At 42.5% G+C, this 24508-nt stretch overlaps 2 protein-coding genes across 5 annotated transcripts; one reads left to right on the top strand and one right to left on the bottom strand.

Moving 5' to 3' along the window:
* Window positions 1-1024: 1024 nt before the first annotated feature.
* On the bottom strand, window positions 1025-10870 carry hsf2bp (heat shock transcription factor 2 binding protein). Its single transcript, XM_005459218.4, has 10 exons — window positions 10677-10870; window positions 10450-10520; window positions 9517-9652; window positions 6517-6620; window positions 6185-6334; window positions 5408-5552; window positions 5157-5274; window positions 2023-2126; window positions 1651-1850; window positions 1025-1212 (listed from the first exon to the last, which is right to left on the bottom strand). Exons 2-10 carry the CDS (start codon window positions 10492-10494, stop codon window positions 1183-1185), a joined length of 1032 nt encoding a protein of 343 aa, XP_005459275.1. The 5' UTR covers window positions 10495-10520; window positions 10677-10870; the 3' UTR covers window positions 1025-1182.
* LOC100698616 (ankyrin repeat domain-containing protein 10) lies at window positions 10866-24500 on the top strand. 4 transcript variants are annotated; one of them, XM_005459219.4, is made up of 6 exons: window positions 10866-11093; window positions 13783-13935; window positions 14547-14638; window positions 22933-23165; window positions 23239-23301; window positions 23401-24500. In XM_005459219.4, the coding sequence occupies exons 1-6, from the start codon at window positions 10896-10898 to the stop codon at window positions 23718-23720; spliced, it is 1059 nt and encodes a 352-aa protein (XP_005459276.1). In that variant the 5' UTR covers window positions 10866-10895; the 3' UTR covers window positions 23721-24500. The 4 variants fall into 4 exon arrangements, with proteins under 4 accessions (XP_005459276.1, XP_005459278.1, XP_025758790.1 ...); XM_005459221.4 differs by having other exon boundaries at window positions 23398-24500; XM_005459220.4 differs by lacking the exon at window positions 10866-11093 and adding an exon at window positions 11370-11551 and having other exon boundaries at window positions 23398-24500.
* Window positions 24501-24508: the final 8 nt, after the last annotated feature.

Here is a 24508-nt window from a genome sequence, read left to right as displayed (position 1 = left end):
TATTCCGTTACGTTACTCAATGAGAGTAACATATTTTGAATACTTTGGATTACTTAATATATTATCATGCTGTTTACAACTACATGAATGTACTATTGCTGTGTGACTTATTACTATTACTGAAGGATACTCGCCATACCAATACCGACTTGATGTTTAAATCTTAATATAAAATAAGTAACAGTAGGTGGACATTAGGTAAGGCTGCACTTTTTGCAGCGATCTCGTATAGAAAACTATTCCGCGCGTATATAAAACAGGTCCGCGGCTCCGAACAGTAGTAAAGGGACCTCTGGCTAATACGTCGGGTTCGTGTCGGACTTGTAGCCGAAAACTAGCTTTACTTTGTTGTCTGGGTCAACTTTGCTAGCGAGAGGCAGAGAGAGGCGTTGAAAGGCTCCAACGGAGCTTATTGTTTGGGAGGAAAACACGAACACAGTGTACAGTCGAGTCTTAATAGCTTACTTACAACTGGGCTACACTGCCCATCAGGCTACATGCTTTAGGGCGATGCCTGTCACACTCTGCCTATTGCCTTCATATTAAATAATTTTTACAAATATTTCTTCATGTCATTATGGCCACAAGTAGAGGTGACATGGGCCGCGAGATTGAGACACAGGCATTAGAGCCTCTTAATGTGTGTTTTGTTTGGGTTTCCACCAGCGTGGAATTACCAAAAATACAGAGGGCACAGCCTAACATATGAAACAGGAAAAGACCACCGTGTAATCCATTTATTTCAGCAAAGTAACTGTATTCTGAATACCACCTTTTTAAACGGTAACTGTAACGGAATACAGTTACTCATATTTTGTATTTTAAATACGTAACGGCGGTACATGTATTCAGTTACTCCCCAACACTGGTGACGTCTGCTCGTGCCTTTAGTCGATGGATACAGCACAGTGTGTGCAGCGTTGGGGTGACTGCACAGAAAACAGATCCGTGCAGAAGACCTTCAGAGCAGTTCAGTCCTCTGAGACATGTGCTTCTGATGTACTGGCATGACACAGACACACTGCACTGTAAACATCATCTTTACTAGGACAGGTTTAACAATGCAGATCTACATTATGCATTTTAAGCACTAACCATGCACAGTAGTGTGAACATACATAGAAGCTGAACGGTGAACAATGCAGTGAGAAAGGCTCTTCTTTCACTTCAATTCCTCCCTCATCACACACGGCTCTGTTTACAGGCCCGGCCCTGGAAACACACACCATGTCACAGTCTGTGCTCAGAAAGGTCAGGGATGAATCTCAAGGTGATGTGAGGAAGGGACAAGTTTCTACATTTGCATGCAGTGCACGCTCACACTCAACACCAGCTTTAGACTTTAGATCTGCCCATGTGAGACATCAGTGCAGTTGCTTCTCTATTCAGGAAAACAGAGACTGATAGCCCAAACCTAAAACACACTGCTTTCACTAACTGTTATGTGACAAATTGCCAAGTGTGAAGAAATGTAGCAGTGAAAGACTCAGATGCTGACAAAAGAAACAAAACAGGTGAAGTTAACCTGAACACATACCAAACCCTCATTTCTGTTCTAACAGAGTTAGTGTGGTAAACACAATGGCTGCAAGAAGCATGCATTTCTTAGATTCTGGGCAGGGAAGCGCAGGATTCATCATACTATGGTACCTGTTGGAGGGCCTGAAGGTCCTCCAAGGTCTGCAGAGCAGTCAGTCTCAGGCTTGGCTGCATGCTGGCAGCGAGCCTGCTGACGCGATCACGGAGGTCTGGATCCAGCAGTGAGGAGCCCAACAGGAGCAACACATCGTCCTCTAACAACATGGACTGCAAGAGACGCAGGGAGTGGAGACACACCTCCCAGTGTCCGTCTACAGACACACAAATTAGATCCTGGAATACACAGTCTGTGACACTGACAGTTTCCCATCAACACTAACAGTTTATTATATTAACTATATCAGTGTCATTGAAGGTTAGACTTGAGACGGGTTGTAGGCTAGAGCACAGATACTGTTTTTGTTGTAGCATGCATTAGCTTACCATCAAGCAGATTCCAGATGAGAGGGAGGATTCCTTGGTTCTCACTTAGGTACTTCAGTCCTTTGAGACTGATGCTCACGTTATAGAGCGCCATCAGCATCAACCTGCACCAAAGCATCACCATGGTCCGTTTTAGTGAAACAGCAGTCCACACTGCAGAGAAACACTGACATCTAGTGCCCACAACATCTCAACACATTCAGATGCCTTTTAAGAGCTTTTAAGAAGGAAGTTTAACCAAATTCCAGTCAGTAAGTGGTGGCTGGTTGGTCAGTTAGCACTGTGAAATCCTATGATGTTCGTCAAGTTTGTGGGTTTTATTGTGGTTGTATGAGCTCTGCACACTGTTGCAATTACAGGTATGAGTTTTACTTTAGTAGGCCCCTTTTCCGAATTTTACTAACACACATACCACACACGAAACATTACGAACTCTTGGTCACTATGATCACTTTAACTTTCTACTAATATGTCAATGAAAACAGAATTCATCTGCATCTTTCTATCCACTTGCTGCTGATGATCAGGGTACAGCCAGCATGGGCAACAGTGTGAGTAGACATGCCCAAACCTCCATCTCCCACGGGACACCCCTGAAATATCTCACATATGAAGGGTACCAGTGAGGTGCCTGCACCATATCAAATGGCTCCAATCCTAGTGGAGAAGCAGCAGCTTTACTCTGTGTTGGAACTACTTATTTTGTTTGTCTTAATAAAATATGTTAGAATTTCAATGCCAGAGGGAAGCTTAGGAAACAAGGAGAGATATCAAAACACAGAACAAGTTTTTAGGCACGCGTTTGTATCAGTTTAAAAATCATATGTCGCGTCATTCTCGAGTTATTGCAGTCACAGTGTCCATGTTACCTACCTGCCCGGCAGGGTGACAATGATACCACATCAGCCTTTTACAGCTGAGGGATAAAAATGATGACAAAGGAGGCACAAAACCTGCAGCCTAAATTCTTCCACAAACTATTACATGAATTCTATATTGTACAGAATGAGAAGCCAATAGTCACTCATAATTACAGCAGCTGGAACTGCATGGAAACCTGGACCTACAACCCTCTGGAAACCAGATTCCAGCCGTTATCAGCTTTTTAATAAACATTGTTGACCACTACTAGGTATAAATGGGGTCATTCATCTTGGCAGACTTAGGTAAGGCAAATAAACCGAAGTTACAACTGATGAGTATATAATTATACTATACTGATGTTTATACCAGAGAAGATCTTAAAATGGAGTGAGTACGTTTAGCTCATAGCATTACCCTTAACTGCCACACTACAAAATCTAACTCAAATTCCAAGTCCAACACTCTTTAAATGAAGAGTCCTCTTCACACACTAAGGTCAATTATAGTGTTCCACAGGGTTCAGTGCTCGGACCAATTAGGCAGTATCATCAGAAGGCATAGTATACATTCTCATTGCTTGCAGATGACACGCAACTCTATCTGTCCATGAAGCCAGGTAACACACACCAATTAGTTAAACTGCAGGAATGCCTTAAAGACATAAAGACCTGGATGGCCGCTAACTTTCTGCTTCTTAATTCAGATCAAACTGAGGTTATTGTACTCGGCCCTGAAAATCTTAGAAATATGGTATCTAACCAGATTCTTACTCTGGATGGCATTACCTTGGCCTCCAGTAACGCTGTGAGGAACCTTGGAGTCATTTTTGACCAGGACATGTCCTTCAATGCACATATTAAACAAATATGTAAGACTGCTTTCTTCCATTTGCGCAACATCTCTAAAGTTAGAAATATCCTGTCTCAGAGTGATGCTGAAAAACTAGTTCATGCATTTATTACTTCCAGGCTGGACTACTGTAATTCACTATTATCAGGATGTCCTAAAAACTCGCTGAAAAGCCTTCAGCTGATCCAAAATGCTGCAGCAAGAGTCCTGACAGGGACTAGAAAGAGAGAGCAGATTTCTCCTGTTTTGGCTTCCCTTCATTGGCTTCCTGTTAAATCCAGAATTGAATTCAAAATCCTGCTCCTCACATACAAGGTCTTAAATAATCAGGCCCCATCTTATCTTAATGACCTTGTAGTACCATATCACCCTATTAGAGCACTTCGCTCTCACACTGCAGGCCTACTTGTTGTTCCTAGAGTATTTAAAAGTAGAATGGGAGGCAGAGCCTTCAGTTTTCAGGCCCCTCTTCTGTGGAACCAGCTTCCAGCTAAGATTTAGGCTCAATCAGGTGACACTGAATCCCTAAGGCTGGTGGGGATTCCCATTATGTACTTCTTCACTCACTATGTGTTAATAGACCTCTCTGAATTGAATCATATCTGTTATTAATCTCTGTCTCTCTTCCACAGCATGTCTTCATCCTGTCTTCCTTCTCTCTCCCCAACCAATCACAGCAGATGGCCCCGCCCCTCCCTGAGCCTGGTTCTGTCGGAGGTTTCTTCCTGTTAAAAGGGAGTTTTTCCACTGTCACCAACGTACTTGCTCATAGGGGGTCATATGATTGTTGGGTTTTCTCTGTTGTATTATTGTAGGGTCTAATATATAATAATATTAGATTATATAATATAAATATATAAAGCACCTTTAGGCGACCGTTGTTGTCATTTGGCACTGTATAAACAAAACTGAATTGAAAATTACATTCAATTTAACCTGAACCGCTAAAGTGCTCCCAGTGATGCTTACAAAGGAGTGCAGCATAGTGGAAACACGCCCTGTCACAGGCTAACTAAAAATGTGTGGCTGCCATCAAATGAAAAGTCTGCACAAGCCTATTGTTAAAAATATCCGGGACGTTTTCTTTTTACTGTTTGATTATGGTGTGGAACTGACTCTGTTCTGTTTTCACTTACATTTCACACAGTGTGCAGACTTTTCGAAAACTATGTTGTGAATAAAGTCAGTACAGCTGACCAACACTGAGGCTCACTGATGGTTTCAAATTAAAATATATATTACTGAATGAAAAATGTAGGAATTGTACTTTGCAGATGACTGCTTTAGAGGAAAATAAAAGTAGGTTTGATCCCGTTATGATTCATGGATCAGATGATCCGACGCAAACATTGTGTCACATTCTTGTTAACTCTCTATTCGATCCTGATACGTATTAATGACAAAGAGGTTGATCCACATACACTTTCAGTCTGGGGAAGACACCAGGCTTCATCAACTTGAGAAGTTTCATCAAAGTGTCCAGGAAGACGTGCGCTGAGCTTGACAGGAAGTCCCGCCCCTGTGTTACTGCTGCTACATCTGATTGATAAGAAACAAAGAAAAGTCAGCTGACTTAGAACCAAGCGAGTTGAGCCGTTATTTGTGTTCATGAAGGTTATAAGAAAATGTGCTTCGACACATCCTTTCTGACTACTAGAAGCTTCAGACTCACTAGTAATGGTCCCAGCCACTGCCAACACAAACTGATGCTCATGGGAGTTGTAGTCCTCAGTTTGAGTTTTCTCCTCTTCATCTAAAGACGTGACAAAGCTCTCTAGAGTCTGAGCAGCTACAGCAAGGAAGGCCTGCAGCTTCCCCTGAAGCGCGCGCACACACACACAGTTAGATGATTACCATCCAGCAGCATTAACATCTGCTGTTACAAATAGTGTTAGATCATGTCTCAGTGACAAAAAAAAATTAATTTGGAGAGAGAAGAGAAGGAGCAGAGAGGATGCTCTTTTGTTTGCACTGCATAAAATTATCATTATGTGGAACGACCAACATATATGGACGAGCCATGTTTCATTTGCATCAAACACTTTAAACAACATATTTTAATGTTACAGCTAAAGATGTACAACACAGTCGTCAGAAGGTCATTTTGTAATTATACTGTGTGTTGGTTTGATCAAGCAAGTCAAACTAATTATTGTGCATACTGGGATAAGTTTGTTACTGTGGAAGTGATTTTTGATTTTATGTTTGGATTGGCAGATATTTACTCCGGCTGCAGCCCATTCCAAAAAGATTTGTGTCTCCTCCTGGGATTGAACTGGGATCTGATGTTAATGTATTGAATACTGTTTCATTTTCAGTTGTGGTTGCACTTTATACAAACACTACTGACCACTAACATGTATCCCTGTAGCCCTATTTGGGTTTTTTTGTTACAGGAAAACAAGTCCAAATCCACACACAAAGACAGAAAAGACTGAAGATGACTCACATCAGCCAGCCAAAGTGAGACGGTATCCTCCTTGGCAGAGCAGCTCCACAGCAGACTGCAGGCAGCAGATCCCAGACCAGAGCAGAAGTCTGCCTGCTGCTGCAGCTCCACTCTGCTCTGCCACAGTTGCTCACGTAACAGCAGCTTTTCCTGAACATCCATTCACGTGGATTCAGTGCAGTGTCACATTCAATAAATAATAAATAACAGCATGGCGTAAAGCAAGACAAGCCCAAATTCATCAACCAAGTCCAGTTTCCTTAGTGGGATACCAGAAATATTTTTCATGTTATTGTTATGAGTCCATTTTCAGGTCTGACTCTCCCTCTCACCTCTTTCTCTTTTTGACACTCAGTTTGCACAGCATCCAGTCGAGACTGAAGGTGCAGACACTCCTGCCTCATCTGCTCCTGCTCCTTCACAATGTGCTCCTTCACTAAACACACACACACACACACACACACACACACACACACACAGTTTGAGAGCAGATACTCTTAATGTTTCTAACACTATTTTTGCACAACATGAAACTTTGCCAGTTTTAAGGTAGAGTTTTGGTCCCATTTTGATTATGTCATAATCTCCCAGTCCTGTAACAGGCTGGCAACCTCTCCGGAGTATAACCGCCTTTTATTCCTACCCCTGAGACCCTAAACTGAATAAGTGGCTGAGATGCTGAGTGATGTGAGTCTTGAATTAAAGGAAAAAATGGTGAGGAATCGTGATTTATCACACGATCTCCATGGTGACTGTGATATTTCACCATGAGTAAGCAGATACAGGGTTTTTTGGGACCTTCTATGGGTTTGTAATTCCTTTCATTTTCACAGGGGATGAAACAACCAGTTAATAGTTAACAAAGCTTCTTTAGTGGAGGACACTGAGGCCTGAGCCCTTCATGGAGTGTAGCACACAGGTGAACCAGTGGAAGGACATGATATTAGGGGGCCATGGAGTCTAAGCAGTGAATGGCAGTATGCAACTTAAAAGTCCGGGTCTTACACACAGCACACTGTGTGGTCTGTGTGTACATCTCCCAAAGATGTAAACTAGGTGTCATGTAGTAACAGACTTGATGTTCCTGTATAGGAACAGGAAAAAAGGATAGCACAGTGGTCAGAGATGGATAGGTCAATACAGGGCACATCTCAAGTCCAGTGTGGGACCTCTTAGATGAGTGGAGTCTTTAATATGCTGTGTAATGCTGAAGCAGTCTAACAGTGACATAAATTCTGCAGTAAAGGGGCAGCTGTGAGAGTCAATATGGATAAGGAGGAGTGTGGAGGAGGACAAGCTGGGGCTTCTGGGGGTGGTAAACAGGGGTTAGAGTGGGCAGAAGAATCCGAAATGCTGTCGTGCCAAAAAGTGTTTTCTGGTTTCTCCCTGCGGTTTTTTTTTATGTCTAATATATTTGCTTAGACAAAGATATTAAAGGAACTTTAAAGTTCAGGTGCCTTCTTCCAGGCTCCTTAGACTACCATGACCTGGATGACTGAGCACCTACACAGACATACCTACACTATAATCAGACCAGTCCTTTTGGTCACTTCAAATATCTTTACAGAGCTGTGACGTTATATTTGGCGCAGTGCCAGAGCCCTCTTGAAAAGGACATTTTTAATGTCAATGACAATTTTTACCCAGATAAATGGGTAAAAATTGGAAAAAACTTAAGTGCAGCGTCTATCATGTGCCAGGCAGGTTCAGCAAGAAAAATAAATGACAGCTCGGGGGTTTCCAGCCTCAGCACAACCTTTATCTTCTCATCCCCGTGATGCATTGACGGTGGTGCTGATATTTCCGCATCTGTCCAGCGCTATCGAGGAGGAGCGACGGGAAGAAACACGCGTGTGACAGATGGAGGAAGATGTCAGAAAGAGCGAAGAGGAGAGGAGAGGAAACCGAAAAACCTTACATGTGATGTACTGATTCGTTTTAGACTTTAAATCACACGTTGGATCTGTGCATGATGTTTTGCTGAGCTGGTTTTTTGTTCGTATTTTTCAAAGGTTGCATGGAAACAGCAGACAGGCTGGTTAGTCAGAGTACGGCGAGGTAAAGTTTGTAAAGAGCGCTTCTCAGCTTTGTCTCGATGACGTCTGCGCCTGTCAGAGGACATCAAGGAGCATGCTCAGTGTCACGAGCCCCAGCGCACAGAGAAATTTGATGACATCATCATCCAGGAGCGAGGTGATGGCAGAGATCCAGCAGAGCCGACAGGACATATTTCATGGTCGCCATGTCAGAGCACAAGCAGCTAGTTAGCAAGCTAGCCTCCGTGCCAGAGCTAGAGAGACGGGGAGCACCACCCTAAAGCCAGGCCGTGGAAGGCAGAGGCCAGGATGCTGGCAGATCGGGCTGCTCTCAGGGAGGATGGGATCAGAAGAATGGTCCAATGGAATGCAGCGGGGGTCACAAACAGCCGGACACAGCAGCAGGTGAGGACACCAGGCATGTAACAGCACCCAAGATACTGTCCCCATGTCTTTAGGAGAATTTGTGGAAATACACACATATTCACTAGTTTGACAGGCAGGAAATAATATTTTTGTACCCCCACCCCAAACCTCTGAAAGCCGGGAACCTGGCATACCTCGGCATAGTGTGCAGTGTCTTCCAAAAAAAGACATGACCCAGTTCTTCTTATATTACCACGACATAGTGTGGTGAGACAAGATCCTTTGTGAATAGCAGTGCTATATGCCTGTGTGGGTCATGGTAATCTAAGGAGTTTGGAAAGACTTCTTTAAGGTTCTTGAAGATGTCTGAAGAAACTGGTGGAGAGTCCCAGGTCCCAGTTGGCTCACAATACCAGTTGTCTGCCACCTACAATCCAGTTTTGAGATCCCTTCCCAGGCACCTTAACACCCACTCACATCTTGCCAGTTGATCTCAACAGGTCAGGTGATAGGGTGAAGCAAGGTCTCACAATGGTTTCACCCGAAACCTCTGCTGATAATGACCCATACCCTTTTTCACACCTTGACTCATGTGATGAGACACATGATCTGTAGTGGGTCAACTCCTGCTAGGGCTTTTCTTTCCAAGCTTCTTATATCAGCAGTGCTATTATATTCACTGGGTCAGCCTGGGGTCAGAGTAGAAGATAAAATGAGGCCAATTAGAAAGCAGGCGCACCTGGCTTTCCTTATCACCTGTGAGGAGTGTAAAACAGACCTGGCTCCACTGACCATTAGACAACTCTGTCTCTCTGTAGCTGGATGTCTTCAACAAGCCTTCAGGTTTATACATTAACTGTATTTGTTCTGCTCTGTGATACACACAACACCCTCTTGTTTACAGCAGGATCAGAGTGGAGTTGAGCATACTTATCTGAGCTGCTCGGGCTTTATGCAGCATTTCCATCAGATCCCCATTCACAACTCTTGGCAGGAACTCTCTAAGCTGCATGACTTCTGTGGTCAACTTCTCTAAATCTCTCTTTCTCACTCTGATAAAGCCACCCTGGAAGAAAAAAAAAAAGACAGAAAAAGACTGCATCCTTCTTTCCCACAGATTCACTAATTTAATTGTGCTTTTTTAGATTCTAAGTAATCCATAGACCGATAAGGAAACTATGAAATATGCACTCCAGACCAGGCAGAGTGTGAGAAGGGCTCAGTGTAAACTGCTATTACAATGAAGCGTGTCTGCAGGGTGGCCTGTAAATAAGCAATGGGGACAAATGAATAGAAAACGCAGGTCTTAGGTATGTGTTAGCCGACCATGCTCTGCAATGTCAGCTTCAACGCACTGATTCTCTGAGTTTTAAATCATCATCATCATTTAAGAGATCTCTGTTGAGTTACTGGTTTAACTTAATTAAGTTCAGACAGACTTTACAGTGTCTTGAATATGAAGAAGCTGGGGACAGAACAGAGACACTCCCTGTAGTTTCTTCATTGAAATTATGCACATCCCACATTTTTAGTTTTATAATAAAATATAAGTCTACAGTGTCATCTCACGGTTTGAGCACACTGTCTAAAGATGGCTCTGTCACTCAGTTGCATTTGAATTAAAACAAGGTTAAAGATTTAGCTGCTGGCTTAAAAAGTCCCACTTGTGTTAGCCAGGTACACGTTTTAACTCTGTACTTGTAGTAACCACTATCACAGATTCATCAAACGCTGACAGGCCCATCTTTTGTCTTTGGACTCCAACCGGTCTGATGACGACAAAGCTAAAGATGTCGTCTTTGTTCTCTTGATTAGCAGGAACAGCAGGCAGGTTCGTCCGTGGTTAATGACTGGGTGTCTTACCTTTGCTTTTTGGCTCGTCTTTTTCCCGCCTGATAAGGCTGCCATGTTACTGCTGGTTAGTGAGTCTGCTTCTGTGGTCACAGAGACCAGCACTCAGTTTATTACACAGCCAGCAAAGCTAGCACGTTAGCTAAGAAATGTTTCTGAATCCACAGACAGAGGTTCGAGTTGTTTAGTGCCACATAACCAATGTTTTTGAATATATTTGGACACATAAAGCTGCTCACCAGTGGTGTGAGTCGAAGGACTGAGGAGCTGTTCCTGGCCGCTTTTTAGCGCAGACCGTCCCAAACACACGGGATGTGGCTGTGAGGCGGGCTCCAGTCCGGGTTTTACGGCCTCCGGGAGAGCTGGGCTCTTCCTTTGTGCTTGAACCTCTTCAGTGTGCTCCGTGGGACCGGTCCGGTGGAGACAAGCACTTCCGTTTACCCTCTCTCAGCTCACTCATGTCTGGGGGACTAGAAGCCCGCTTCTCCGGGGATGACGTGTTTGTGAGCCGCTTCCCAGTGCACCGCGCCTGCCGGGATGGAGATGTTGGGGCTCTGGTCCTTCTGTTACAGCAGCTGTCAAACCACATCCATCTAACTGCCGAGGACTCCTTCTATGGATGGACTCCCATTCACTGGGCTGCTCACTATGGACAGGTTAGCATGCAAACACTGGATATTCAATAGTGGTGTCCATGAAACACGAAAGAGGGTTAAAATCGGTGTGCACTTTTGCCAACTGCTGTGAACTGTAACCACACTGTGTGTGTATTATATGTTTAAACTTCAACATGGCGGCGGACAGCGCTCATAATCAACCTAAAAGATTTTTTCCTCTTTAATATTTCGCCGTACTCCTTTACTGTGTTTGATTGCCCCAAACAGTTATGTCTGAGTGTCAGCATACAACAAAGTTTTTTTAAAAAGAAAAAAAAACCCTTACGTGTTTGGAGGTTTTCATTGGTTCAGTAGGAGCCAATCGCTTTTTAGGCGCCAAAATCGGCTCCAAACAAACCGGAAAACAAACGTAACACCAGAGCCTGCGACACCGCAACTTTGTATTTTTTTTTTATTGCGCAATTGCAAAATACAAACTCTCAAAGAGGATAACACAGGTAATGATACAAATGAAAATTTGGAACAGTACAATCGTACAAGAAATACTGCATTAATGGAATAATAGAAAATTAATTAAATAAATGAATGAATGAATAAAAAAATTTAAATTGTGCATAAAAGGGAGCAGTGAAACAAAACATTAAAATAAATCAAAATTTAGAAGAGCAGGAGATGGGCAATGCCTTGGTAAAAAAAAAATTGGCATATTTGCTCTTTGTTTTTTTTAAGTGAAGAAAAAAAAACTTAAAATCATTAATAAATCCAGGGAAAGAAGGCTTAGAGTTACTCCATTTAGCACAATGGATATGAAATTTACCGAACAGCATGATGATGTTAATAATGTCAGAGACATCCAAAGCTAGATGCTCTATAAAATAATATGATATAGTTCAAATGGTGGCACATCATTAATTTTTAAAGAAATCCAATTTTTTTATGTCACACCAAAAACGTTGTGTGATAGGTCATATTTAAAAAAAAAAAAAAGATGTTCTAGGGTTTCATTTTCGTCAGTACGAAAAGAACACTGATCCACCTCAAAGCCAAATCTCTTTTTTAGAAATTCTGCCACAGGATCAATTTTATTTATGATTTTAAAGTGTGTTTCTTTAACTTTAGGTAGAATAGGCTATTTCATAAATTTCGAGTAAGCTTTATCTAATATATTTGAAGTAATTAAACTTGAACCATTCCAAGTAACCATTCTATCATAACTATGGAATATTTTGTCTTTAAAGAAACTACTAATAAATTTACTATTGCATTTTTTATCAATCAGTCGACATTGTCCTAACAATAAATTTGGAAGCACTGATAAGAAATTATTGTACATCATAAAGTTTTTAATCAAATGAAGCAGAGGCAGTGGGATCAGTTTACAAAATTTGTTATATTCTCTTGGAGAACAATTTAGACGCTATTTTTCAGAGAAGTTTGTGTAACTTAGAATGACTCCGTTAATCATCCAGCAGATCTGTTATGAATATAATCTTTTTGTTAAACCAGTCGCTCTTGAAAATTGATTTACAATTAAGTGCCATTACCCTATTGTTCCATAAGGTTGAATTATGAGGAGAGAAGTTGTGGGTAAATATCATTTTCCAGAAATGCAAAATCTGTTTGTGAAAGTAAGATAACTTGATTGGGATTTTATTTACCTCAAAATCACATTTCAAAATAATGTCTAAGCCTTCTATTTTGTTAAACAGGGATCTTGGTATGTGGAACCACACAGAGTCTGGCTGTGACAGACAATATTTTAACCATTTAATTCTAAGGGTGCCAACCATAGATTCAAATTCTGGAGCTTTGATATCACCTTTATTGTATTCCTTCACTAGCTGAGATCTTTTAATGTAGTGGGTTTTATTCCTCCACAAGAATTTAAAAATAACTGTGTTAACATTATAAATGTTTTTAGAGGAGATATAAAGAGAGTGACAAGGATAGATCAATTTCGAGATACCTTCAGCTTTGGATAGGATGTTTCTGCCAAAATTAGTGAGGTCTCTGGTTAGCCAGTGGCTAAGTGATTTCTTCACATCCATGATACGGTTAGAAATATTAGTGTCTTCTCTTCTAATGAGGTTTTTAGATATTGTCAGCCCTAAATATCTGACTTCAGATTCAACTCTAATTGAGGCAGTTGAGGGGTCCGAGCTTGAATGAATAGGGAGTAGTTCACATTTTTTTGATATTAAGAGATAAACCAGAGACTTTAGAGAAGATTGAGATAATGCAACACCGCAACTGACAACGCAACAGTGCAGACTCTGTTCTCTAAAATATAAAAACTTGCTCTCTGTTGTTGTTGTACTATTCTGATCCTCTGTATTTTGTATCATTGTGTTTATCAAAGCTCTGCTAGAAGCGTCTCTTCAGCCACCTTGAAAGATCCCCAAGCACTTACTAGGCACATGTTTTTTTTAAGCAGTGTCTAAATGTACTTGCACTTTTTGCTTATATGTCCCTGTAAGCAGACCTTAGGTGGGATTTTTAAATATGTCTAACCACCTAAGTCAGCTAAAGCCTGCTTTGTGAACAGTGGGGTCCATGCTGTACAATACTCATGTGATATACAAGGAGAACTGTTGGAGATTTCTTACAATGAAAGTGTGTCAGTGTATAGCAGAGGTCTCCTCTGAGATCTGCAGCAGTGACATGCATGAGCATTGCAGTGCGTCACTGTGAAGGTGATTCTTGTATCTGTTACTGGCATGTGGCACAGCTGGAGTGCGTGATGCACCTGGTGGAGATGGGCTGCGAGGTGAACAGGGTGACCAGTCGATTCAATCAGACTCCAACACACACTGCAGCATTCGGAGGACATCCTCATTGTGTGGTGTGGCTCACTCAGGCTGGGGCTGACGTCAACAAGCAGGTCAGTATGTGGAAACTCACCTAATGTGTAGTATTTAATGCTTAATGTGGTGCTGTTTGCATCTATGAGTGTTATCACTGATTATTTGAATCTATGAACCTCTGGTTTTTGCATCTGCTGTACATAAAAAGCTAGATGAAATTCATTTTATTGACAGTGTCTCTAGCGTTGTTCACACTAAATATGTACTTGTAGTCATGTTAAGGTTTTGGGACTGAACTTGTACTTGCAGTAAACCTGAAAGATAAGTAGAAATGGGGGCAGAGTTCACATTGCCAGCAGTACTCATAAGCCCGAGCTCTTCCATTAGCGGCCCAGGCGTTGACCGGCACAGGGCAGGAGCTTTGACTGCTGTTGGTCAGGGTTTCATTCTGTTGTTTCCTTTCCCTTTTATTTCAAAAGAGCACTGCACAATAATCTGAGTAATGTCATCACAGCTGCAGTGTAGTCCTGTGATTATGTGAACATTTTCATATTATGATATTGTCTCCTAGAGTTTGATTGGTCAGTAATACTAGTGTCATTTTTGCATGTCTATAATACAGTTGGCTTGTGCTATTCTAATAGCTTCATTCATATCTCGTACCTTACAGTTTACGTTGTGTTTTCAGGACTTTGTTGGTGAGGCTCCCATTCATAAGGCAGCTCGGTCAGGTAGCTTGGAGTGTATCCAGGTCCTTTTGATAGCAGGCGCTAAACCGCAGTAAGTATCCTGCAGTCTTTGGTTTAGTAGTAATATCCAGTGTAAAGCACCACAAGAGCTCTGGCACACTGAGTGTGAACCACAGCAGCTGCTACACGTCTTAGTTTTGAGTCATGTAGGCCACACATGCTCGGGAGGTCTGGTCAGAATAACTACAGCTTTTATTTTTACTGTGAAATTTACTTTAGTGGGAAATCCTGCAGCTCAGTGCTGTCCTGCAGGTGACTGTTCACAGTGAAACTCTTCAGAGGTAAACCCAGAGGAGGATGATGATGATGATGAAGTGGCGTCAGCCAGCATAATTTCTGCTGACTTGTTCTTGTTTTCCTGATTAACAGGCTGCGTTTGGCGTTCTTTAGTGCTGCGTGTTTCCTCATGCTACCAAAGATCAGCTGCTGTGGTTCTGCCGTGTTTTCTGTTGTCCTCAAATATGATTCCTAGTGTCTCATCAGCTGTTGGGAGGGAACAAGCCACAGTGGTTTACTGTTAACATCCTCACAATCATTTTCCATTATCATTCAGCTCGGTTCAGAAGTGCCTATAACATGGACACAAGTAGTGTTTCTGTCATCACCAAGATGAAGATGTAGTGAAGTTCTGCTACAAACGTAAATAAAACCAGGTGACATGAAATAGTCTCAAGATCCTTGATTTTTTTTTTTTTAGTAATTGTCCTTAAGGAAGGGTTATGGCTTATAGTTTGAATAAAAAATCCATTCTGTGGCGGTGTAGTAAATAATGGCATCAAGTTCTATTAATAATTAACTTTGTGATGACATAATGATAAAGACCATTTAAAATCTGTGCCAAAGCTTGTTTTATTGGACAAATCCAACTCATAAAGCCATATTTTATTCATGACAGAACATGAAAAGTTTTACAAATTTTTAAACTGAGATAATCTATCATTTTAAGAAAAATATGAGCTCATTTTGGATGTGATGGCAGCAACACCTCACAAAAAGTTAGGATGTTGGATTGGAACAATAAGAGGTACAAAGCAGAAACAGCTGGAGGAAGATTTTACAGTTAATCAGCTGGTAACATTCAAAGAGCAGAGTTCTCAGAAGTAAAGACTGATGGACTGCAGTTTTCTGCAGTCCATCAGTCTGCAGAAAACTGCAGCTACAAACTGGAACAGGTTCAGAATAATGTTCCTCACTGTGAACATCTCATCATGGACAGTAATGATGGAGCGCTTCCTGATTCACAGCTCTGCCTGCCATCTACACATGCAGGTTAAAGCTCCATTATGCAGAGAAGAAGCCAGATGTGGGGTGGGGTTGCATCAGTGCCTGTGGACGGCCTTTCCAGATGTTTAATGTACTTTTGATTAAAAGTACATACAGGTTTTAGAGCAAGAGGTGTTCCATCCAGATGTGTTTTCAGGGAAGCAGACGGCATCTACTCCAGCAGCATGGCTCCTTGTAGAGGAGTCCGTCTGTGGAGCTGGCCTGCCTGCAGTCCAAACTGTTCACCAACTGAGAACATCTAGTCTGTCATGAAAGCAAAAGTGCAGCAAAGCAGAGCCAGGACTGACAAGAACGGGACACCAGTCCTCTCCCAAAAGTCCAGCAGCCGCTCTCCTCAGCTCACATGTGTTTACAGACTGTAGTTAAAAGAAGGCACATTCATAATGACCTTACTGTTTCTCAGATGGTTCGTTTTAGTTTAAAAAATGTTTTCTGTAGTCTGTGAATCAAATCAGAGTTTATGACATTCTGCATGGTATAAAGTGTCCCACTATTAAAACGTGTTTCAGTGGTCGTTCCCTCCAATCAGCTCATTTGACTGCCTTTTGCTATAAAGAGTGATAGTAATGTTCTTTGTGTGTGTTGTATTTTGTTCAGCAGCTGCTGAGGTAAAAATCCTCTCGTATGTTTGTCATGATGTGATAGAGCGCAGCAGAGAAAAGTAGTGAGTGTAAAAGCAGAAAAGCTCATGTGTTTTTATGTCTACATGTGGCACAGCGACAACAGTTGAGGAATAAATGTAAATATGGAAATGCTGTGCTTTAATATAAATTGAGACAGAGTTACACCATCTGAGATTCTATAATAAGAGGAAAACACAAGAAAAGTGATCAAACTGTGGCCTTTGTCTTTGCTTTCTCTTGAAAACCACACTCACCTATCATCTAGGCTCTCACCCCAACCTACCGCCGAAACAAAAGCAGAAAGTTCTCAAGACACTGTTTAATTAAAATTGTAAAATATTTAATAAAAACGACAGTAGTAGCTGGAGCAGTAAAGCAAGGAAATATGTCTCCATTTATTGACCGAAAATATTGAGAAAGACTTTTTAGTCCATACGTGTCAATACCTGTAGACCATTTAAAAAAAATATTTTTTATTAAATAAATAAATAAATTTATTCTCAGAAATTTTCTGCTTTTATCGAGTTGTTTCGCCCACCTTCTTTTTGATCATGACCCGCTGATGTTGGACATGACCAATACAGAGTGCCTACAGGGGGCACTTTATACTACATTCAGTCATTCACACACAGGCAATGGCAAGCTACATTGTAGCTACAGCTGCCCTGGGGCGCACTGACAGAGGCGAGGCTGCCGGACACTGGCACCACCAGTAGGCAAACGTGGGGTTAGTATCTTGCCCAAGGATATTTGGCATGCAGCCAGGAGGCAGCCTGGGGTCGAACCACCAACCTTCTGATTAGTGGCTGACCTGCTCTGCCACTTGAGCTACAGCCACCCTACAGCGTTCTGTATTGAAGTCTGGCTGCTGTAAGTGTTTTAAATGGATAGAGGAGCTGTACCTGTCAGTACCAGCAGAGTTTCTGATATCACTCATTGAGTGCTGCAGTGTGTGATCTTGTCAGCTTGTCTGCTTTTCTTTCTCAGCTCCCACTAGATGACACTAAGCTTCCAGGCTGGACTACTGAAATTCATTATTATCAGGATGTCCTAAAAACTCCCTGAAAAGCCTTCAGTTAATCCAAAATGCTGCAGTAAGAGTCCTGACAGGGACTAGAAACTACTTGTTGTTCCTAGAGTATTTAAAAGTAGAATGGGAGGCAGAGCCTTCAGTTTTCAGGCCCCTCTTCTGTGGAACCAGCTTCCAGTTTGGATTTGGGAGACAGACACTATCTCTACTTTTAAGATTAGGCTTCAAACTTTCCTTTTTGCTAAAGCATATAGTTAGGGCTGGACCAGGTGACCCTGAATCCTCCCTTAGTTATGCTGCAATAGACGTAGGCTGCCGGGGATTCCCATGGTGCACATAGAGTAGTACTAATAACACTAATACTACTACTAATAATAATAATAATACATTTTATTTATAGGACCCTCAAGGTCACCTTACAATAGCACAAGAACAATAGCAGCAATAAAATATAATAAACATGGCAAAATAAAATTTAGACGCAAGGCAAAAAAACAAAAGCATAAAAGTATGAAAGCTGAGCAAGGTAAAAATGGATTAAGACAGATCAGGTGTATGCAGTTCTGAATAGATGGGTTTTGAGACGTAATTTAAAAGTGGTGAGAGAGTTTGTGGAGATCTGGTGGAAGTGCATCCAAAGTCTCGGGGCAGAACAACTCTGAGTCCCATGGTAGTCAGGCGGGAAGCTGAAGTAGAGCGGCGTGTACGATGGGGTGAGAATGTATGGAGAAGATCAGATAAATATGGAGGAGCGAGGTTATGAAGCGCTTTGAAAGTGAGAAGCAGGATCTTGAAATTGATACGGAGGTGAACTGGAAGCCAATGGAGCTGTTTAAGAACAGGTGTTATATGTTCAGTGGATCTAATTCTGGATACAATATGAGCAGCTGTATTTTGAACTAACTGCACTTTATGGAGAGATTTATGAGGTAGACCATAAAGAAGAGAATTACAGTAATCTAAATGAGATGTGACAAGAGCATTGACAAGTATGGCAGTACTGTGTGGTGTGAGTGAGGGACGAAGGCGGTTAATATTACAGAGCTGAAAGTAGGAAGACCGAGTGATATTATTTATATGTGCTGTGAAGGACAGAGTGCTATCAAGGATGACACCAAGACTCTTAACCTGAGGGGAGGGTGTGACAACAGAGTTATCAATGGATAATGAAAGACTTCTGGTTGGGACTTTGGTCAGTTTTGATCTGGTGCGTATTAAAATGAATTCTGTTTTATTGCCATTAAGTTTAAGAAAGTTGTGAGTAAACCAGACCTTGATTTTACTTAAACAGTCAAAAATGGATGTGGGTGGGAGAATAGCTGTGGGTTTGGAGGATAGGTAGAGCTGGGTGTCATCTGCGTAGCAGTGAAACTGGATGTTATGCTTCCTGAAAATATTACCAAGGGGTTGGAGATAGATGATAAAAAGCAAAGGACCGAGGACAGAGCCTTGGGGTACACCAGAATTAACTGGAGTAGATACTGATCTGTGAGTGAGTAATTGAGCAAACTGCAGTGCAGTGTTCATGTGTTTATACACCTCTCTACATTTAATTATTACCTATTATAATCTCTGGCGCTCTTCCACAGCATGTCTTTGTCCCATCTTCCTCTCCTCAACCCAACCAGTCGCCCCTCCCTGAGCCTGGTTCTGCTGGAGGTTTCTTCCTGCTAATAGGCAGTTTTTCCTTCCCACTGTCGGCAAATGCTTGCTCATAGGGGGTCATATGATTGTGGGATCTTTACCTTACCATATAAAGCACCTTGAGGCAACTGTTGTTGTGGTTTGGTGCTATATAAATAAAACTGAACTGAAAATGAGAGCAACAGCAACCTTTGCACTCATGTTATTGTGGTTACAGCCTGACGCAGCTGCTCTCTGTGTGTTACACTCACTTTCTGGATTTGGTATAACTCCGTAGCATGCTTGACCCCACTTACTCAACCTCTTCTCTATATCTGCTTTACCAGCCGGTGAGAGAGATGGAGCGGGGCTGAGGACGAATGAGGAGTAGTGACTGATTTCATTCTCATGCAAAGGGTTTTTTTTTTTTTTATGGTTTAAATGAATTTTATTAGGCCAGTTTCCAGGGAAACCGTTAACTGTCTTAATGACTTGAATGTCTTGTAGAACATTGAAATAATACGACTACTTTGCAGAATCCTTAACAAAACTGATACAAATAGAAATGTTTCTGCTCTTATTAGCAACTCCAAACTGATTCATGCTTCCACTAACCTACCAAATAACCACTGAACACAGTATTATTACTGTATTTAATACTCACTTGAATGTCTTTGTAACTTTTCCCAAGAGAAATCAGAGCTTTGGAGACTCAAACGTGAATACTCACATGAGCTTTTCTGCTCAAGGCATTTTTACACTCGTTGAAGAAGGACATTTTAACTGTTTTGAAATCAATATAAAGATGTTTTTTTTTGCAAAATGTTATATATTATGTTTTAAAAAAAACAAACAGCTGTGATCTTGATTTTCAAATTGTGCTAGCAGAAACAAATACCCTGCACATTGTGATGTTTTTCAGCCTTTGAGTTTGAACTTGATTTTCTCAAGTTATCCCAGAAAGAGGGAGCAATCCAAATAGGCACTGCAGAATCAGCCACACGTGCATCTGCGAGCAGCTTGCAGTTGTGCCAATGAGTGCTCACTATCGCTTCCCACAGTTTCTGCAGCTGGCAAACTGGCGAGGTATTTCCTGTAGTGATTGGTTTCAATGCTAACAAAGCACTCATGATGACTGTCATGTTTAGGCATGCATGCTTAGCTCTCACCTCACTGTTTGCATACTGTGTGCTAATGGGACACGCCTCAGCCCTGACTAATGATTGGAAGCTCAGTCTCAGGAGTACGTCAGAGTACAGTACAGTACAGTGCTGTGCCGTGCTGTATGTTACAAAGACAACGGAGCAAATTAGACAGAAAACATAGAAAAAAATAGATTTATGTCAAAATTCACAGCAGGTAAACATACCAGTAAAATGAAATGTCTATTTTTGCAGGTTTTTAACCAAATTACATCTGCACTCACTGGCCACTTTATTAGGTACTCCAGAGGAACAAAAAAACCCTTTGACTTTATCTCAGCATGTTTGGGAGATTATGTGGAAACATCTGTGGATAGTCAGAACTTGAGCTGTGGTTTTCTACAAAGCACAGCTCATTTCCTAATAATGACTCACTTCAGAGTCTCTCCTTCTGTTCAGGCCTTTCAAACCCAAACCCTCAGTGCTGTGAGCTTACTTTAGAACACAATTAGAAGCTAAGAAATCACAAAAGCATGATTGTTTTCATGACAGCAGAGATGTACTGTGTAGGATATAGGAGCATTATGTTGGCGATTCCTGTGTCCTGATTGGTCCTCCAGTTTCAACCTGATGTTGTTCTTTTTCATTTATGACCATCCATATACCACATCTCAGACAGTTTGAATATTGTGGAAAAAAACCCTCTGTTTTTCATCATTTCATTCAAAAACCTAAACTTCCATATATTCTACACTCCATGTATCCATTCTCTTGTGTGTATCCGGCTCAGGGCCGGGGGGAGCGGAGTCTATCCCAGCTGTCATAGGGTGAGAGGCTGAGTACAGCGTGGACAGGTCGCCAGGCTGTCTCAGGGTTCAACATTCACAACTGTGATTGGTAACCTGACCAGGCATGCCTCTGGGCTGTGGGAGGAAGCCGACACAGAGCTCAGCCTCTGTGGGAACAGTGAGTGCTAACCACTGCACCTCCATGCTGCCCTTACTGTGCATTCATTATATATACAGTCAAATAATGAGAAATCCTTCATTAAGCCCATATTTGTCAAATTCTTTTGTTCCAGCAGTTGAAAATATTGACCCAGTAATTTCTGACAGATGTGGAAGACATGCTTTGTTGGAGGCTGAGAGCATGAAAGAGTTCCTGTATCTGTGTCAGCCGAGCCAAATGTTCAAAGTGGTGCAGACACTGGTCAGCATCACCCATCAAAGTGAAAAAGTACAGCGAAATATTTCCAAAGATCGGTCAGAAAAGTCCAGCTTCATTTATACACACATTACGTGGCTGAGACTTCAGGAGTGCAGTGTGGCGTGGAGGTGTTACTGCACTCCAGGATGCTCTGATAGCCTTAATGGGTTTTTGGGTCGGCTGGTTCTCGTTTTCCTCTTCACATAATCTCTATAGGGCCCGGGTCAGGTGAGTCGCTGCACAAAAAAGAAATCAGTGTCTTCACAAATCTAATGAGCAGATAGAAGCATGAAGAGCTCCAACGTCTGCTGGTAGATGTCTGTGTTGACTTTGGATTGGATAAAGACTGACCAGCACCGGAAGATGACATGTGAGCAGGGGTCTCAAACTATTGACGTGAAGAAATATAATGCAACTTGGCATTGGAAATATTTGTGGGTGTTTTCTTGTTTGTTTGTTGTTGTTTTTCTGTATTACTTGAACATTAACCTGGCCCTCACGTGAGATGGCAGTGGCCCACAGCTCATTTCAGTTTGAAAAGAAGAGTTTGGACCGGTTCTTCTTCTCCTCCGCTGAGATGCGGTGCTCTGATGTTATCACTGGTTCAGCAGAGGCTTGATCTCACATTAGCCTCAGTCCACTCCTGTGAAGCTCTCCCAGGTTCTTGAAATGACTTTTCTTGACACTGATTTAGAGGCTGAGGTCTTGTCTGCTGCACCTTTTCCTGTTGTGCTTTTCCCTTCGGGTCCACTTCCATGGATATGCTCCAGTACGGCATGCTGTGAGCAGCCTCCTGTGGCTGCTTATGGATCCTTATCTGGTCAAACGTGACCTCAGCAGTCAGACAGTGTGCGTCCTTGATACTGTCTGAACAGTAACTTCCTCAAACTCGACATGAAATATTCTAATAATCTGAGATACTGGAGTGCTAATTTTATGATCCACCATCAGCATCAAAATGAAAACAAACAGGTTGAAATATTTCATTTAGCATGAAATGAGTGTAGAATATATGAAAGTTTTACTTTTACAATTAACAATACAAAAATGACCTTTATTGATAATATCCAGATTGTATTCTTGGTGCAGTATTATATCCAGTTTTGGGACACATTTCATTTTATGCACATGACTTTCACATCTCTGTGTGATAGACAGGAAAATAAATATTTGATGTATGAACTGTTTGAAACATGGACTGTAGTCTGTTGTGGACACGTGGCTGTGATCACGGTCCTGCTGTGTTTAAGGAGTGAGTGGGCAGGTTAGCCACAGCACGTGTTGCAGGGGGAGACCATCAAGACTCGGACTGGTTTTCTTCGATCATGATGGTTTCTCCTTGCAACATTAGAGCTCTGATTGTTTGAGGTGCTGTTACACAGGACACACTTTGTCTGACTTCATTCTTATTGTTTAGTTTAAAGAATGCAAGTGGGCAGACGGCAGCAGACCTGGCCCACGCTCAAGGCTTCCACGACTGTTTCTGCTTCATCTCCAACGCCCAGAAGCACCTGCACCAGCGTAGCGTGCCCGAGGGGAACGTAGTGCAGAATGGAGGTGGTGCCCACTGCGGTCTGGACGCGCTCAGCAGAAAGAGGCAGCTAGCCGCTCTGGACGCGGGCAACCTGAAAAAAGCCAAAAGGGGTGATGGTAAGAAATGTTTACGTGTTAGGCGTGTGCACGGTGTTTGCTTGTTTGCTGTTCTCATCGTGGTGTGCTGCAGGTATGCTGGTGCAGAGCAGCACGCTCGAGGAGCTGGAAGCCATGAGCCCAGAGCTCAGCACAGGTAGGTTTGCTCTGCGTGGCAAAGCAGCAAACGGCTACAATAATATCACATGATCTACCTGTGATCCCATTTTCTCTGCTGCTGTGTGTTTAAAAGCAGATTTCAACAACGGGCATCTCCACGCGGCACCTCCTCCTCCTCCACTCTCTCCAAACTCTCGCTCTCCGCCACGTTGTCGGCGGGTTTCAGCTGAGATGTGCGGCTCCCTGCACCTGAGCAGCAGCCCGGGTGGGTGCGTCTCCAACTGGCCCGCGTGCCTGGGGCCAACAGGGGTGGACTGTGGGGATTTCTTGCATTATGGACACTACCATGGCTTTGGCGACACGGCCGAGGAGCTGAGTGACAGCAGCTGCATCCAGGCGGAGCATCCATCCAAGCAGGCTGTGGATGGCACCATCCACCTATACCACGGCTCATAAACCCAGAGGGTTAGAGCAGACAGATGTGCTTCCACTAAGCTTTAAAGGATTACTTGGACGATGAGAAGTAACCCTTCTGTGCCTACAGCCCACACCCAGGACGTGTTAGGCTCAGACTGACTCAGAGCGCTGTCCTGTGGCTCATTCAGCAGGTGAAGCTGGGTTGTGAAAAAGCTGCTTCCAAAAATAATCTTCAGGGATGGATTTCTGTGACATCACACTGTAGGGCAACACTATACTCATAACTAGAGTTAACTTTGTTCTCTTCTTGGTATAATCAGCCAGCATCTCTGCAGTCCTGTCCTCACAGTGGCCTTTCAACCATGTACAGCTGGTGGGAATATTTCACTTGTCTTTGTGCTAAGCGAGGTTAAAAATGGTTCAGACCATTAGTAGTAGGGTAGTACGGTGCTGTTTTCTTAGCAGATGGCTGTGTGGGTGTGGAACTCGTCCCGGTCTGCTGGGACCTTCATTAATTGTGGTGTTTACGGCTCTGGGCTCAGCTCCTGACCTCCTGCTCACCATGTAGCCTCGGGAGTGTTGCTGCTTTGCTGTGCTGCAGAGAGCTGCACGGTTGTGTGTGTGTGTGTGTGTGTCATTGAACTGCACCGAGGCTGAAAACTGTTTTAGAGATCTCACTGTAATTTCATGAGGCTTAAACCATTTCTTGTGTTTTGTACGATGGTTGTAGACGGGCCGTCTGTTTTTCTGAACACGGTGTGTCACACACGACCTTACACTGACCTGCGTTTGTACTCAATAAAACCTGTTTTACACACATTCTCATA

The sequence above is a fragment of the Oreochromis niloticus genome, linkage group LG23 (genome assembly GCF_001858045.2).
Source record: "Oreochromis niloticus isolate F11D_XX linkage group LG23, O_niloticus_UMD_NMBU, whole genome shotgun sequence".
NCBI lineage: Eukaryota > Metazoa > Chordata > Actinopteri > Cichliformes > Cichlidae > Oreochromis > Oreochromis niloticus.
This window is presented reverse-complemented; position numbering and strand designations above follow the sequence as displayed.